This window comes from Excalfactoria chinensis, chromosome 25 (assembly GCF_039878825.1).
Source record: "Excalfactoria chinensis isolate bCotChi1 chromosome 25, bCotChi1.hap2, whole genome shotgun sequence".
NCBI classification, from domain to species: Eukaryota; Metazoa; Chordata; class Aves; order Galliformes; family Phasianidae; genus Excalfactoria; species Excalfactoria chinensis.
Genome location: NC_092849.1, coordinates 1,770,173 through 1,788,152, shown reverse-complemented (window position 1 = coordinate 1,788,152; position 17,980 = coordinate 1,770,173). Strand labels below are relative to the sequence as shown.

Sequence of the window (17,980 nt, the reverse complement as noted above, 5' to 3'; positions counted from 1 at the left end):
CATAGATGGAGCCCCATAGATGGAGACCCCATAGATGGAGCCCCATAGATGGAGCCCCATAGATGGAGCCTCATAGATGGAGACCCCATAGATGGAGCCCCATAGATGGAACCCCATAGATGGAGCCTCATAGATGGAGCCCCATGGATGGAGCCCCATGGATGGAGCCCCATAGATGGAGCCTCATAGATGGAGCCCCATAGATGGAGCCCCATAGATAGAGCCTCATAGATGGAGCCTCATAGATGGAGCCCCATGGATGGAGCCCCATGGATGGAGCCCCATGGATGGAACCCCATGGATGGAGCCCCATAGATGGAGCCCCATAGATGGAGCCCCATGGGGGTCACGGAGCTGTGGGGTGTGGGGAGGAGCCCATCTCGCCTCTCTCTGCATCCCCTCCAGCTGTAATTAAAGCTGCTCTGACCCCACAAGCAGTAGGGCTGACACCATTTCTCTTTCTTTCCCCTATACCCTATAGGAGTACCCCTATGACCCTATGGAATCTTGGTGCTCCCCAATGGAAGATCAGTGCCCCTATAGCCTTATGGGTTCTGTAGGATCAGCAACCCTACAACCCTATGGGCTCTGTAGGGCTGGGGATCATCACTCCTATAACCCTATGTGTTCTATGGGGCTGGAAATCAGCACCTCTGTGATCCTATGGGCTCTGTAGAGCTGGAGATCCTCACCCCTATAACCCTATGGGTACTGTAAGTCTGGAGATCAACACCCCTGTAACCCTATGGGTTCTGTAGGGCCGAGGAGCAGCACTCCTATAACCCCATGGGCTCTATAGGGCTGTGGATCAGCACCCTTATTTGCACTGCATTGCAAAAGGGCTAAACGGTTTCCCTTTGCTGCAGGCAGCACCCAGCCGAGCTGTGCCCTCCTGCAACAGGGTGGCATGCGTTGCATGGGAGCAAAGAGCAAAGCATGGCTGTGCAGGCAATGGGGGGGATTGAAGGGGGGGGCACAGTACTTACAGGCTGCGTGCCAAGGCCGTCATTGTCACCGTGGGGCTGCCCTTCCCTTTGGGGTCCATCTCGTGCTCTCAGCAGTGCCTGCAAGGGGAGGAGAGGAGGGCTGAGTGAATCCATTCACCTCCAGCACGCTGTCACCCCTCAACCCAAAGCTGGAAGCCATAATACAGACAAGGAGGGGGGGGGGTCTCTCACCCCAAAGCATCTCCGCTGCTGCCCCTACATCCCAGCACCCGGAGCAAAGCCGAGCTGTGGAGTGCAAGGCTGAGCCTCCCCCGGGGCAGAGGTGGGGTGAGGTTGAGCTTTGCTCCTGGCACAGGGAGCAGGAAACATTGCTGAGCTGCCAGATTGGAATCGCTGTTGGAATCAGCCCTGCTCACAGAGCCCCAACCCTGCAGCTCGTGGCTACATGGCTCTGCTTACCCAAAGGGAATGTCCCCAAGGATTTCCAGCCCCTTGTTGGAAAGAGCATATCTGCAAATTGCATCCTCTGTTCCTCCGAGCTGAGGCTTCCCAGGAATCAATTCTCCATCTCCAGCCTCTAATGGCCCATCTGGATCCCATCTCCCAGCCCCACCAAGAACCCGAGGCTTGGAGCTCATCCCATCACAGTGCTGCAGGACTTCAGGCCTTCGCCACGTGGTTTATAAACATTTAAACCCAGAAGGATCGCTGCCCTCCAGGGAAAGCCTTATGCAACCCCTAAACCTCCCCCTTCACCCCAGCCTGGAGCTGGTGGGTCTCTCCGGGTGCATCTTTTGCAAGCAGGAAGCAAAGCAAAGCAACATGCAAAGTCCTGCTGAAGGATTTTTGCACCCTACAGCGGTGAGGCGTTGGGTCAAAGTGCTGCTGCGTGGATTTTGCATGCCATAGCTTTAAGGTATTGATGTGCCCGTCCTGCTGCCTCCCCCTGCCCCAAGTTTGGGGGCATTGACAGGCACAGGTTTATTATACAGCACTCAGCCCTCCCCATCCCCTCCAGCATTAGGAGCTGCTGACGCCTCGTGCAGAAGCTGTTAAGAGCTTCTATATGGGGAAAGCTCCCCTTCTCACAACACGGCCCCGTGGCTTCTCTGCTTCCCATTCCTCCTCACACAGTGCATAATAAACCCATAACATCACCAACAAACCCCCCTCAAGGGAACAGCCTCGGGGAGTCCGTTCTTGAGGCGCATTTGGGGGTGTTGCTGCAGCTTGCAAGGGGGTGAAACCCCACAAGAAGGGTTCCCACATCCCATCCCAACTCTGCTGCACCAACACGTGTTGGTTACATCCCAAATGCAACCCCAAGAGCGTGGCTAAGGGCACGGGGGGGGGCTGCACATTTCAGCATTAAAAACAAATAGGAGAACATCAGAAAGGAAGGAGCCTGTTCCTAAGCAACAGCCTTTGGTAGAGATGGAGACCATGAGGTGGAGACTGTGAGATGGAGACCATAGAATGGAGACTGTGAGATGGAGGTCATGGAATGGAGATCATGAGGTGGAGACCATAGAATGGAGACCATGAGATGGAGGTCATGGAATGGAGATCATGAGATGGAGGTCATGGAGTGGAGACCATGAGATGGAGGTCATGGAATGGAGACCATGAGATGGACACCGAAAGGTGGAGGTCATGAAATGGAGATCATGAGATGGAGACCATAGAATGGAGACCATAAAGTGGAGACCCTGAGATGGATACCAAAAGGTGGAGGCCATAAAATGGAGACCATGAGATGAAGGTCATAAAATGGAAACCAGGAGATGGACACCATGAGATAAAGGCCATAAAATGGAGACCATGAGATGGATACCATAAAATGGAGACCCTGAGATGGACACCGAAAGGTGGAGGGCATAAAATGGAGACCATGAGATGGAGACCATAAAATGGAAACCCGGAGATGGACACCATGAGATAAAGGCCATAAAATGGAGAGCACGAGATGGATACCAATAGGTGGAGGGCATAAAATGGAGACCAAGGGATGGAGACCATAAAATGGAGACCACGAGATGGAGACCAAAAGGTGGAGGGCATAAAATAGAGACCACGAGATGAAGGCCATAAAACAGAGACCATGAGATGGACACCAAAAGGTGGAGGCCATAAAATAGAGACCATGAAATGAAGGTCATAAAATGGAAACCAGGAGATGGACACCGTGAGATAAAGGCCATAAAATGGAGACCACGAGGTGGATACCAATAGGTGGAGGGCATAAAATGGAGATCATGAGATAGAGACCATAGAATGGAGACCACGAGATGGACACCGAAAGGTGGAGGCCATAAAATGGAGACCAAGGGATGGAGACCACAAAAAGGGGACCCTGAGATGGATACCAAAAGGTGGAGACCATAAAATGGAGACCACGAGATGGAGACCAAAAGGTGGAGGCCATAAAATGGGGACCATCTTATGAAGACCACGAGACGGATACCATAAAATGAAGACCATGAGATGGAGACCATAAAATGGAGAGCATAGGATGGGGAAAAGAGGTGCTACAAAGCATTGGAGCAAACTCCTGGGATCACAGAACCCCACAGCAGGGATGCAGGACAGTGGAGAGACTCCAAACCCACCCAGCACAGCCCACCCACCCATCTCCAACCCCACTGTGCTGTCCCCAAAGAAAGGTGAAAACCCATCGGGTTGGCCAAGACTCTATTAGAGCCAAGGTTGGATGGACAGGCAGACAGACAGCTGGACAGAGAGATGGATGGGTGGGCAGACAGATGGATAGGTGAGCAGATAGATGGATGGGCAGACAGACAGACAGACAGACGGCGGTTACCTGTGTGTGTCCGGGTGCTGGCGGTTGTGCCCCGGCTCTTCCAGCAGTGAGTTTCCCCGTCCCGATAGGGATCATTTTTATACGCTCAGCCATGTGATCCCAACGAATGCCCCAGGGATGAGGTTTTTTTTGTGTGTGCACTGACACAACCGGAGGGGCCGGAGCTCAAAACAAAACCTGTTGGACCACAATCCGTGCTCAGCACCCGGGCAGGAATTTTCCACTCTCTGGGTGCGCCGCTGCACGATGCACGTCGGGACCTGCTCTTGTATTGCTCCTTGAAGGAAAAAGCAAAGGGAAAAATGCAAACTTTCCCATTTCCAGATGCTTCGAACGGTCGTTTGACCTCATCTTTAAGTTCCCACGTTGGAGTTGGAGAGCAGAGGTGGAGAAATGCATGGGGGGGATACGTTGGAGACGTTGGGTAGATGCAAGTTGTGCACCGCGCATGCTATTTCTGCCAAGTGCATGCTCCTTCTGCAAAGATAGCACAGCTGATGGTGCTCAGAGTGAGAGATGAGGGCAACCCTTTGCTCCCCCAAACTCTCCCTGCAGCCTTTTGCACCCAAAGGATGTGGATGGGGGTGATGGAGGGGATGCACTGGGTGGTGTTGATGGTGCTGGGTAGAAGGGAGGCATGGATCTGGTTGGGATGTGATAAATGCCCAAAGGGTGACAGGATGGGAATGGAAAGGGTGAGCTTGGAAGAAGTGCTGGTGAGTCAATGGGAACCACAGGAGCAGGGAAATGAGCACAGCCAGCAGGGCTGAGTCAGTGGGACCAGCTGGTGAGTCAATGGGAAAGCAGGGAGTTAATGGAGCGATGGGCTGCAGGTGTTTGTGGGGTGCACAGGAGGAGGATATAGGGGTGATCCAGCATGGAGTTTTGTGTTCTTTGAGTGTTGCTGGGTTACTGAGCCCTGCAAATGGGCTGGATAATGTGCGATCTGTAGGGTTTGCTTGTGGCCCAGATATTCTGGGGTTGGTTCTGTGGGGTTCCAGCCTCTGCAAGCTGCCCCAGGTGGTGCTGTGCCAAGGGGTCAGCACTGCCAAGGGGCCGGGCAGCAGGGCTGGGGCTGTGCCAGGCTCTGGGAACAGAAACACAGCAGGACACGGAGCGGTAGGTGGGAGGGCAGGGGGGGTTTTGGGGTACCAGGCAGCCCCAAACCCCCCCCTCATGTGCTGGGGGGCAGGCATGGGGGCTCTGTGTCCCCTGATAGCAGTAAGTTGGGGGTCACTGTGGGGTAATGGTGCTGGGTGCCTGCTGCTGTGCTGGAAGGGGTTGGGGTGGGTTCGTGGCAGCACAATTGGGTCCAACAATGTGGATTTGGGTGGGGATAGAAGAGGGTTTGGGAGCTGCCTGCTGGGAAAGCAGCAAACAGTTGGGATGGGGGGAGCTGGGAAGAGCTGGGGAGATCCCAATAGGATTGTGGGTCCCCAACGCTGCTTTTGGGGGCATCCTGGAGCGTTTCCCTAGGCAAGACCCATAGCTGTGCCCATCAAACCAATGGGAACCCCAGCGGCAGCCAGGTTAAAGCTGTCTGAGGAAGGGTTGAGCCAATTTGGTGCAGTTGGAGTCTATTGATGCAAAGGTTAATCATGGCTCTGCTTGGGGTTGGGACCCCCGTAACTGATCTGCTCACAGACAAGGAGGGGATGGCTCAAAAAGCCCGGCATCCAGGCTGTGCTTCCCTTCTCTTTAGGCCACAGAGAGCAAACAGAGCTGTGGGGCTGAAGGGCTGCAAGCTGCTGAATCTGAAATGGGGATATTTATAGCCATCCCTGCCTGGCTGCCCTAAATTCCATGCAGGTCCCTGTGCATGGGGAGCAGAGGCCTCCCCCCCCCTAAATCCCTGAGCCATTAGGAGGGTTCCCCTCCCCCCCCCCCCCCCCCCACCTTGGCTGACTCAGGGCTGCTCCTTCCTCACCCCATTACCCCTCAGCCTCAGGGCTTTCCCACGAGCATCACCCAGCTCAGCTCCTCGTGTTTGGGTTTGCTGTCATCCCTCCAGGGCTGTAATCACCATTAGGGCCACACCACCCCCCTCCTTCCTGCAAAGGTGCGCGGAGCCAAAGAGAAGCGTGGGGAGGGCAGAGGGGTGAAAACACTCAGCTGGGGACAGGTGACACCTCGGTGGCCCACGCAAAGTCCCTGAGGAGTGTGGGTGGGAGCCACACCTGAGGGTTGCACAATACATATATATATATATTGCTGGCATGTTGCTTAAAGCAGCAATTTTCCCTTCATCCTGAGCGCAAAAGGCTGAGCCTGAAGCACAGAGCTGCGCCAGGTGGGTTGCAGCAGAACGGAGCGTGCAAGTGGTGGTGCAAGCTGGTTGCACGAGGATCCGCGCTGGTGGTGCAGCTGCAGAGCTGCTGGTGCAGGGGAACGAGCTCCTGCCTTGGAGACTGCCAAATGCATGCACTTAATATAGGTCAAATGCAAACGTTCTTCCCAAAATAGAAGCCCTCTTCCCTGGGAAGAGCTGCAGCTCGGTGCAGTCACAAGGGCTCTGCCAGGTGCCGCTGTGCAGTGCTGCAAAGGGAGCTGGTGTGCAAGTGTGGGGCTGCTGCCACCAAGGTCACCTCCTCTTGCAAACATAGCTGTGCATGGTGCATCCTCCCCAAAATGTGCTTTGGTTTCTGGAGGAGGGGTGAGCACGCTTGTGCTCTGGATGGGGTGCAGAGGTGGGTGAGCCCCTCCTCAAGCCATGCATCTTGCTTGCAAAACCCACTGTGAAAGCAGTGCTGGCTTGTGCATTGTGCAGGTGGGCCAGGATGAGCGGCCATGCATGGGCTTGGAGCAGCAAGGGTCCTGCAGGGGTGCAGCAGGGATGCAGCAGGGGTGCAGTGTGCTCCTGCTGCTGAGCTGAGGCCGTGCAATGGGAGCAGTGCTGCAGCTCCATGGGCTGATGCCAGGCTGTGGGGCTGCACCCCCCGGCTGTGCTCCTGTGATGCTCTGCTAAAGCAGAAGCGTTGCTGCAGAGCTGCTGCGGTCGTGCTCTGCTGCTCGGTTTGCACTGCAATGTGCCCTCTCAGGATGCACAGAGCACAGCAAGCTGCTTGCAGCTTCAGAGCATCGTGCAACCTCGCAGCATTGTGCATCCACCCCGTGATCCCATAAAGGCTCCTGTGGAGGCTGCAGTGAACCAAGCTGTGTGTTCAGCTGTTGAACTCGCTTGTTCTACCACTAGAAACCCTAAACTGGGGCTGGAAGTGGGGATGGAAGTGGGGCTGTTGGCTGTGGGTAGCCCTTAGGAAGAGAGATAAGGCATGCAGTGTGGGCAAGGCACGGTTGAGGTGCACCGGGGGGTCAGGATGTGGCTTTTTGCTTCCTCTGATTGCCATGAAAAGGGCTGAAAAAAGGATCTTCCTGCAACAATGGAGGCGATTTCCCCTGTTGTGCCACAGCTTCTGCTCCATGCAGCTCCGTGAGCAGCAGCATCACTGTGCTCCTGACCATAGGACAGCACTAAATGAGTGTCACCAGTGGGGAAACTGAGGCAGAAGGACTGAGCTGCATCCATTGAGGTGCTTTTCAAGGCCTTGCTGGGCATGAAAGGAGCAGCCCTCATTGCACGAGCAAGCTTTTGCTCGCACCACACAGAAACCTTTGCACGTGCACCTGAGCAAAGACTCAGCAAGAAGGGGGGTCCCATCAATGCCATTTTGCATGGGACCAAGCAGCCCCGTGGGGTGCAGGCGATGGGTGCAGCCCGAAGAGCTGCATGCCGGCAGCTTCCCAACAGCAGGAAGGACGGCATTCCTTGCACCTTGCTCTGCTGAGTCAGGAGCTGCAACGTGCACCACGCACACATCCTGGTTCTGTGCTCAGGGCCTGACCCGGCGCGTGCTTTCCCACGGAGGAGGAGGAGGATGCTCAGAGGGGTGGTTGAGTGGTGCAAACTGCTGGCACGTGTTGGCTCCTGGCTGCCAGGGCTCGGCGCGTGCCCGATGGCGCTGCATGCATTCTGCTGGCCCCGCGGTCTCGTGGGAGCTGCTCTGACTTCGTGGCGTCCCCGTGTGTTTTATTGCTTGCTAACACAGGGCTGTTCCGTGGGGGGGGGCTTCCTGCTGGCTCCGCAGCTCTCCCGAGTTGGAGAAATAGGATCTGTGTAATTACTCTGCAAATGGCTTCGTGGAGAGAAAGCCGCCTTTATCTGCTGCGAGAGGTTGCTGCTCCCCTGGGGTGTTCTTGCAGAGCATCCCTGGAGAGCTCTCTGCTCCTCAGCAATCAGCAAATCCTTTTCTGCTGATGCTGCTCTGCACTGAGGCTTCAAGGAAGGCTCTCTGCCCCCCCTTTGCTCATGAAAGCCCACATAGATGCCCCCATCCGGGTTGCTCGGGTTGCATCCCGCCTGACTTGTGCCAATGGAACTGCTGCAGAGTGATGTAGGACCGACCAGTTTGCAACGAAGCAGCACTGCTCCTCGTGCCCTGAGCTGCAGCGGTGCTGCTTTTATGCTTCTCCAGATGAAATACCAAAATCTGATGCTTTACCATCTTCCTTGCAACCCAAGCCCTTTGCGCCCCATGTCCGTGCCTGCAGCAATCCAGGATAGAGCTGCAGAGCAGACGTTTGTTCTGCTTCCCTCTTGCAGCCTTCAGCCCCTAAACCTGCAGACCATCCCCATCCATTATTGCCTCTAATGAGTTGAACCTGGTGCTTTTGATCTCTCTGTAATGATGGTGGTGCTGCACTTGTGGTCATATCCTTTTCATTAAGCTTGGGGATTCCGGGCCAGGTGAGGTGATGTGTGTATGGTTATCATGAGGTCAAGGTTGGAATAAGCTGCTGTTTTCTGTGCTGCTTTGAGGGTCTTTATGGGATGAGCTGCCCCCTTCCTATGCTGTCCCACCCCCAATTCCAACCCCAGCATCCTTCCCATCTCCACGGTAACCATAGAGCTGCTGCTCCATCCCTGGTGCCCACGGGTGAGTGCTGGGCTGGGGGTCCTTGGGGATGCTGTGGGGGTACAGATCCCCTAACCTGGCCCTCCCCAAGCTCAGGGCTGGGCCACAACCAAGCCTCATCATAGGATGGGCACCGTGGGCTCTGTCCCTTCCCTGTGACACAGTGGAGGCAGCATCCAGATGGGGGTGGCGGTGGGTTCCTGTGCACAGGGGTACCCAGCACAGTCTGCATTGGGCATCACTGATGTGGGATTGGTGCTCATGGGGGAGCAAGGGGGGACTGAGCTGAACCACAACGTGGTGCCGGGTCCTGGTGGGACTGACCGCATCCTTTACTTGCTCAGGGCAACATGGGGCTGCTGCTGGCTGTGGTGCTGCTGGCTGCTCTCCTGCCTGGGATGGCTGCCCAGGGGGCTCAGGCGCTGTGGCCAGATGAACACTCCCACACCTGCTCCTTCCACAGTCTCAGTGGCAAGGACAGCAATTTCTGCAGGTGAGCAAACCCCTTCCAAAGCGCCTCCCCCAGCCCACGGGAGGGCCATTTCCAGCTTCCCACCCCCAGTGCTATCCATGCCGTCTTCCCACCACCAGGTTGCATGAGACGGGAGGGCAGGGAGGAGTGCTGTGTGTATCCCTTCCTTTGAGGGTTTCTGAGTTATGAACTTCATTTTTGCTGCCTCCAAAATGCTCCCGGAATGGGATGTGACTGATAGAGAAGGTTGTGGATGAGTGCAAGCAAGGTGGATGCGCCTTGCTTTGGATTCCTGGCCTCTGTAGGGTCAGCCCATGCTGCTTGGCAACCCTTGGGGATGTAGATTTAAGAGCCCCCTCCTGCCAAGGCCTCAAGGCTCTCTGTTCCTGCACTGCATGGGATGGGGAAATTGCTCCAAGTCTAAACTGGGGACATCTGACCCATTATTGCACTGTCTGTGGCCCAAACCCATCTGAAGCTCAGCTCTGCTTACGTATCAGGGCAGGAGAAGCAGCTCCGAGCCCAATGGGGAACAGGAGATGGCTTTGCTCCCTGTCTTCAATCTGTGACCTCAGCCAGATGAGTGGTGATTTTAAGACTTTGGAAGCTGCTGGGAACAACCTGGGCTATTGTGAGCGTTCAAAGCTGTCTCAGTGCTGCTTTGGGGATGAAGGGGGGTGAGGAAAAGAGGCAAACCCCATGCTTAGAGCATGGGAGGCTGCACAGCGTGCTGTCCGTGTGGGCAGGTTGTATCCTACACCTCCTGCCCCACACCAAACCTCACCCCTTGCGCAGCCTGCTCCCACCTGACCCATCCATTCCCCTTTTTCTCTCCCCAGAGGCAACTTAGAAGTCATCTACCCAGAGCTGGGTGACGTGGGCTGCACCTACATCCCCAGCTGCCATCAATCCCGTTGGCGCATCAGCAGGGAGTGGGGCAGCCCCCAGGTCCGTTACCCGCAGGCCAACAAGGTGAGCGTGGTGTGGGTCCCTTCATTGCTCTCCTATAATGCTACCACTGCTCGGCTTTTATCACTGACATTTTGCATGAAATCAAGACGATTTTGATGCTTATTCCCACTCTTCTCCGTTGCTTCGGTGTTTGGGTTTGAGGTTGAGGTGTTGGCAAAACCCGCTCTATTTTGTTGATGGCAGCATAGAAAAAGCAGTAAATGTCTGAATATCTGCGAGCTTTTTGAACACAAGGGAGGCTCTGGTTGGGTGTTTCCATTCCCACACACCCGGGTTAGGGAGCGCAATGAGTTGGGGCGGATGCTGGTGTTGATGGGGAGGAGGGAGCCGTTGCATTATAGCGATGCCAGCAGATGGCACCATTGAACTTCAAGCCGAGCGCTATTCGGGAGGGCACCCCTAGGCGCTGCACCCCGCACTGGGGACCTCTGCCCAACTCTGTGTGCTAATATAGGCTTGTCTTCTTGGGGTCACCCGCCTGGGGATCCCAATGGGGTGGCAACCTGAGGGTTGGTGGCATCTTCTTGCTGAGGTTCGTCCCCAAGTTGGTGTCCCAGCTTGCTCTGTCGGCATCCTGACAGCTGCTCCAACAGCTGTAGGGGATGCGGGAGCTGCGCGTCTCCAAGCGGCAGGAATCGATTCTTCCATCTGCTTCGTTGGCATCCGAAAAGTCTCTTCCTAAAGTTGATGGCACGGAACGGAGCGTAACTTTTACTTAAGGATGTCGGATTGTTCAAAGAAATTAAAAAGGGAAAAAAAGGAATGAAGGGGGAAAAAAAAAGGCCCAGAACTGGCAGAGGATGCTGCTCAAGGAGCCACCCACCGCCTGTGTGCTGCGTTGTGAGAGTTTGGAGCTCAATCCCTTCCAAGCGCGTTGCATTCGGGTGTCATCTGAGGACACAGCCCCTGCTTCTTCCTTTGCTTTGCTTTCATTCTGCCTTCCCCCAGCCCAACGCAGCCCCAGCTCGGCGTGTTTTGGACCACGGAGGTGCAATTAATTGAATGGGGGTTAATTTGGGGAGAGGGGTTGGGTGGCGTTGGATCGTCCCGTACACGTCGGTGCTGAAATGCTTTGGGTGAAATGCTTTGGTGTTTCTTTAGGAGGACACACAGATTGACCACCTCAATGTTTTCCCTGCTCCTGGAGCTGTGAGGATGCTCCTTCCCTCAAAGCACCTCCAGTGTTCACCTTTTCCCCCCAAAAACTCCACTCAGAAATGGGCAGAACCGAGGCATGACCCCACCACAGCAAATTCAAGGGCACACACAGGAGGGTTTTGCTTTTTGTGCCAATGATGGAATTCCCGAGGCCAGAAAACTTGATTTATTTGGTTTTTCTCTGTTTGCTTTTTAGTTATAAGGAAGGGAAACCTCGCTTTGCATGTGGTGCTGCTCAGCACCTGATGGGCGCTGGATGGGCGCAATGGGGTGGCTGAGCTCGTTTGCTTGTTCTGAGCTGCAGAATGGCTGGGTTTGGGGTAGGAGAACTCATGTAGAAAGTGTCTGCTTCCCACCGAATGCTTTGTTTGGTCAAGAAAAACATCCACAGGAACGATCCCCCTGCGGAGGGTATTTATGTTTCCTGATGGGGAGGACAGGACTTTGCCCATCTTTACTTTGGGGTCACATCTCACCGTGTTTATCCCCCTGTGCTTCAATGCTGGAGTGGAGTTGAATGGCTGAAGGACTCTGTGTTTGCCCTGCAGGTGAGCACTGAGCCAAGCAGAGAGCATCAGCCTCATTGCTCCATCCCATGCAGCTGGGACTGAGTGCTGGCTGCGGTTGAGAAGCTGGTTGGGGGGAGGGAGGTCTGGGGACCCCAAAAAGCCCAACATCTGGAGAGATGGGAAACGCGTCCTCATCGTCCCGCCTCGATATTGCTTTGCTCAACCAAAAATAAATTGGAAAAGAAAATTGGACGTCGCACCAATTTGGGGGCAAGTTTATAAATTCTGCAGCTAAGCAATCCCAATAGAAGATGATAGATCGCCGTGGAGCGCGCGGCCCCGGCCGTGATGTATGGCCGCATTAACCACAACGCCATATTACATGATTCTCTTTTATTACCACTGTTGGTGGCAGACAGAAAAACAGATTACACTTGAGATCAAATCGATGGGAACTTTATTTACTGGCCTTTTAAAAACATATTTCTGCGCTTTATAAAAACATACGGTAGGTGCTATTGATAGAAGTTGTCTGCTTGTTAAAAAGCAATTTACCCGCGGCGATGCTCGTCAGTTGCGTTTTCGCAGCGCTACCTTTTACCTGCTCGTCCAGATCTGTGCTTGTTGAGGTGGTTGATGACTTCCTTAGGTTTATTTGGGACTGGGTGAGGGGGAAGGGCAGGGCAGCATCCCTCTGGAGGAGTGGTGATGGGAATGGAGCTGGGTGCAGCTGCACGGTTGGGAGCGCTCATCTGGGTTAGCTCAGGTTGGATGTTGGGAAGATCTTCTCTGGAAGAGTGGTGGGATGTTGGCAACGGGGTGACAAGGGAGGTGGTGGGATCAGCATCAAGAGCTGTGGGATGTGGCACTGAGGGACGTGGTTAGTGGGGATGGGTTGGGGTTAAGCTTGGGATCTTGGAGGTCTTTTCCAACCCTGGTGACCCTACAAACTCTTCCCCTGTTGGCCTGAGGTCCAACAAATCCACTGTGTTGGATGCTGAAGGCTCTCAGCATCGCCTCCTTTGGCCATCTTAGAAATAAAACCTTTTTTTCTCATGGTTTCTCCTCAAACAGAACTTCTGAAACTTGAGTTTTTTGCTACAACCCTCTTCCACCCAGGCCTGTCCCGTCAGCCTTGCGCATCTGCAAACTTTCTGCAGGCAAAGCTGTAACCCAAGAGATCTCCACCTCTCAGAACTGTGCACTTCCATCATATCTAATTCTTTAAAACCCCCTTCCATAGCAGAATGAGTTGGAAGTTGTGAGCAAAGGGTGACGTGCTCATAGCTACACACAGCAGAACTCCTTGCACAGAGCTGTGTGCTGCTCTGGGACCGGAGCCGCAGCCACGTCCCTTTCTGTCCCCCTCCTCCCTTTGTGAACATCTGGAGACAGCTCTGATTTATAAAGGTTTCTGTGCTCTAGGGTCCGCAGCCCATTATTTGGGAAAGTTACTTCTATGGGTAAATTCATTAGCCTTTAACAAAGGGAGGAGAGGATCTGCTTCATCTCCCGGTGGGGCCGTGCTCTAGTTGTGTCAAGCAGTGATTTGCAGCTGGCTGGGCGAGGGGCGTCGGAGCGGCACTCAGGTTCAGTTCAACTCTCATTAAAGAAGACGTTTTTAAGCAGGATTTTTCTTGACAGTTAGTGCATCCTCTCTGGCTCGTGGCACCATCTGGGACTGAGGAGCCACCAGCGTTTTTCTCTCAATCCTGTCCGGGCTACTTAAAAAAACACCAGCCATAATGGACTCGCATTCCTTCCCCACGCTGTCAGACAGATATTATGGGATTACCCAAGCTCTCGGTGCCAACCCCTCCCTCCTGCCCTGCTTTGGGTTCCCATGCCCCTTGACAGTGCCTGGGCATCCCATCGTCCTGGCTTCAGAGGGCTGTGCTGCGGTGGGGCAAAGCCTGCAAGCAAGCAGGGAGCCTTTCCAAGCTGGAGGAAAAGCAGAACTGCCTTGCTCCATGCTGTCCTCTGTTGAACCAAGCTATAGATTTGGGGTTTAGGGTGCAACCCCTGCGGTGTGAACCGCCGCTCTGCTTCCTCTGTGTTTTGTAGGGTTCTTTAATGTGGGGGCAATGGGTGGGTTGGTGCTCAGCGCCCGGCCCCACCATGGGGGACAGCTGGTGCCACGCTATGAGAGTGTCTCTCCAAGAGTGATCCTGGCAGAAATGTCACTTTGCATCTGGTTCATTACCTACACGTTTGCTGGACGTTTAACGGCCCCGGACAAATAGAGATGGCAAGAACCTCCAGGTCATCAAATCCACGTTCCTCATTGCTTATGTATTGGCATCCGTGTGTGCCTAGGACAGACACTTGTGCCTGTTTCAGCCGCAAAATGTTTGAAGCAGCCGATGATTTTACTTTGATCCCCGCAAACACTATACAGTAATCAAAGTTTAAGCCGCTTTGGATGAAATAATTGCTTAACAATCATATAAGACAAAGTGATTCAACAAATGACAATTAGGACTTGTGATATACAGAACAGATGCATTCAGTGTACCATATTATAATGTGCTAATACAAGATTGACAGCACAATAATAGGAGAGAACAGCCACTCAGCCTATAATTCTAAACCAAATGTGAGGCTGTCCACAGAGCTCAAATCCTAGCAGGCTGTACAATTAGAGGTAAGAAGGCACAAGGTTCACAAAGACTCATTAGCAGGTTGGCTGCGAAATTTCCAAGGGGGGAAGGTTCCCACTGCAGAGTTACGCTGTGGGTTGTAGGGAGGAGGGGGCTCGAGGTGATGGTATAGGGGTCGGGTGCGACGTGTGGGGCTGCCATGTGTCCCTGCTGAACTCTGCTCTGATTTTGGGGCTGTGTGATGGTGTTGAGCTCAGTCCGGCTTTAGGGACCCGGCTCCATCAGATGATGTTACAGCACAACGTGGGTGCACGGAGGAGACAACGGTGTTGGGGACTGGATGAAATGAAGGCTGATATGAGCACCGAGCACTGATTGGCATCCCCTATAGGAGTTGGGCTCTTCCCAAGTCCTAAATGATACTGATGGGTGACAGGGGCACCCTTTGGCCCTGTCCATGGTCATTAAGGCGCCTGTTCTTCTCTTTGGGCGACTCGAGCGATGGGGACATGTGCATGTCAATCTGCAAAGGGAGGAAATGCCACCACAACCCATGGCCAAACGGCACAGAGCCACAGAGATCAGCCCGTGTGTTTTTCAGCTCTGGTGACAAAACCCACTTGGTCTCCTCGTGTGCTTTCCACGCGCTGTGAGCTCTTATCCCGCTCAACGTATCATTTTGTCGTGTTTTATTATTAAATAAACATGCCAGAAAAAAAAAAAAATATATATATATATATAAATTTTTTTTTGCATGCGTGGGGGAGGATGGAAAGGTTTGGTGATTAAAACTTCTACCCGTCAGTGCTCAGCTCCGGGAGGGAGATTGCTTGTGTTGCTTTGTGTCGGATCTTTCAGGTTGGTGTCAAGGTTGGATGTGGGGTTTGGGATGGGCACATCCCTAACAGTGCTCGTATTGAGGAGTCAGGAATTCATCTGTTGCATGCCCATGGCCCTGCTGTTGCAGGGAACCTTTGGTTTTCCATCTTGCTAATCTGAAAGCCACAGGGATGCGTTGGGTCCGTGGGAGTGTTTTTGGGGATGGCAAAGTCAACAGCAATGCATTTTGATATAAGACAAACCCAGGTCAAATAACATCTTCTGCTTTTCCCTTCGTTGCGGGGGCAGTGGGGTGACATGAGCAGAGGGGCAGCAACGCTCCCCCCTCCCTTCATCTTCCCACCCATTTAATTTTTGAGGAGCCCCTCGGGAAGCTCTGCCCCAAACTCACAGAGCTGAGTGCCAAAGCCCATCTGGGGCCGCACGTCACCCCCCATCGATGGCAGATCAATGAGCCCCAAGGAGCAGTGTCACTTTTATTGAGCCTTCTGCCACCCAGAGGACCTGCCTTGGCTTTTTCAAAAGCAATTAGCAGTGCTTTGGGTGGGTGGGAGGGTTTATAGTATGAGGCAGGCTCCTGCGGTCACTTGTGCCTTGGAAATGGGATTTATAGGGGCCTGAAATGATGCTTAACCAAGGGCTGATCTCTGGCTGTGTTGGGAAACTTTGGGCTCAGATATGTACATTTGCACCGTGCTTTTTCTTGGTGCAGTTTTGGCACCTGAGACTCCTGGTGCCTTTGTGCAGCCATCAGGATGCCCCATTGTGCTCTTTGCTGCTATGCCACTCTGGATGCTCTACCTGAGCATCATCTCCAGCATGGGATGGCATCCTGGGAAGGGCTACCTTCCTGTGGGGCTCTGAGCATCAGCGTCCTACTCAGTCTTTGGAGCTTCTCCTTCCCTACCCTGAGCATCTCCTCCCCATCCCTGAAGCTTCCCGTCCCCAGTCCCTGGAGCATCCCATCCCCATTCCCCAGAGCATTCCCTCCCCATTCCCCAGAGCATTCCCTCCCCAATCCTGGAGCATCTCCACCCCAATCCTTGGAGCATCTCCTCCTCAATCCCAGAGCATCCTCCCCAATCCCAGAGCATCCTCCCCAACCCCTGGAGCATCTCCTCCCAATCTCTGGAACATCTCCTCCCCAATCCCCAAAGCATCTCTTCTCCATCCTCCCCTGCACAACTTCCCCAGTGCCTCCCTGCCAGCACAGGAACCATCCTCACAGATGAGTAATCCTTTCCAATTCCAGGGCTCTTCCTGCACTCCCCACCCCGCAGCATCCCCGAGCCCACCCTCCTGTATCCAGCCGTCAATCTGCGGCAGCGATGTCCCCCTTCACCCCAACAGAGGGGATGGGATGGAGGATCTGGGTTATACAAGCTGGGTTTGGGGAGACTATTTTGGATTGTTCCTTCCTGCCTCCAAATTGCAGCTTCGAATGTGACAAGTTACAAAACACTTGAGTCATTTCTCTCGCGCGCTGCCGTTCCCCCACATGGAGCTGTTCGGGTTTGGTTTGTTTTAGAGGGGAAAAAAAAAGAAGGGGGGGGGGGGGGGGGGGGGGGAAGCCGGCTTCCTGCTCCCCTCCCTCCCCCCCTCCTCAGTGTGCAGCCCACACGCAGGGTAACTCTGAAGCTGTTTATGTAAGCTGCTCATGTTCTGCTGAGCTGCAGCGAGAGCTGTTGTCAATTCAGAGGAAAGCCCACGTCTGCCCACGTAGGATCTCCCAAGCAGGGTTGTGTAACGCAGCCAGAGCTGCGTCGGGAGGGATCAGAGCCCCCATACCTGGGGGTGAAGGAGGGGAAAGCTGCATGGGGTGGTGGGAGGTGGGATGGATTCCTATGGGGAGGGGATGTGGCCGTTCCCTGCTCACCGCTGCCCTTCCTGAGCTGTGGTTGGGGATCGTGGGATGGACCTGTGTAAATTGCACATTTTGGGTGATGGCATGTTTGGGGTAATCGAGTCAGAAGGAGGCTTAAAGCATGTGTGATTCATGTGGTTTTCAAAGCCAAGAGTGCTTTCCTGGTAGGCTGTGCTGGACTTGAGGCAGCAAGGTCTGCACAGGTCAGATGGGGATGGTTGCAGCATCCCAAAGCAACCTGCAGTGCGTGCTCTGACAATCAACCCTGGAAGGTCTTTCCCAACCCTGTGTGGCCATTCCCAGTCCTGTGTGTCCATCCCATCCCTAGGTGTCCATCCCAAACCTATGCATCCATCCCAGCCCTATGTGTCCATTTCCAACCCTACACATCCATCCCAATCGTATATGTCCATTCCCTACATAACTATCCCAGCCCTACATGCCCATCCCAACCCTATACTTCTATCCCAACTTTATGTGTCCATTCCAAACTCTACATGTCTATCCTAGCCCTATATGTCCATCCCAACCCTATATATCTATCCCAACCCTATGTGTCCATTCCTAACCCTGCATGCCTATCCCAATACTGCATGTCCATTCCCAACGCTACACATCCATCCCAATCTTATGCATCCATTCCCAACCTGACATGTCCATCTCAACCGTACATGTCCATTGCCACCCCTACATGTCTATCCTGACCTTATGTGTCCATTGCCAACTCTACTCATCCATCCCAGCCCTACTCATCCATCCCAAACCTACATGTCCATCCCAGCCCTACTCATCCATCCCAACCCTACATTTCCATCCCAACCCTACACATCCATCCCAACCCTGTATGTTGGGACACCTGTGCCCCAAGCAACGCCACATTCTGA

At 54.0% G+C, this 17,980-nt stretch overlaps 1 protein-coding gene across 1 annotated transcript in view; it reads left to right on the top strand.

Annotated features, from left to right (window-relative positions):
* Nucleotides 1-4,415: 4,415 nt before the first annotated feature.
* Nucleotides 4,416-17,980, top strand: part of PEBP4 (phosphatidylethanolamine binding protein 4) — a 56,643-nt gene continuing 43,078 nt past the window's right edge. The window contains exons 1-3 of the mRNA XM_072357022.1: nt 4,416-4,887; nt 9,026-9,174; nt 9,993-10,125. Coding sequence (XP_072213123.1) covers nt 4,516-4,887; nt 9,026-9,174; nt 9,993-10,125 — 654 coding nt within the window. The 5' untranslated portion in view covers nt 4,416-4,515. The remainder of the gene's footprint in view (nt 4,888-9,025; nt 9,175-9,992; nt 10,126-17,980) is intronic.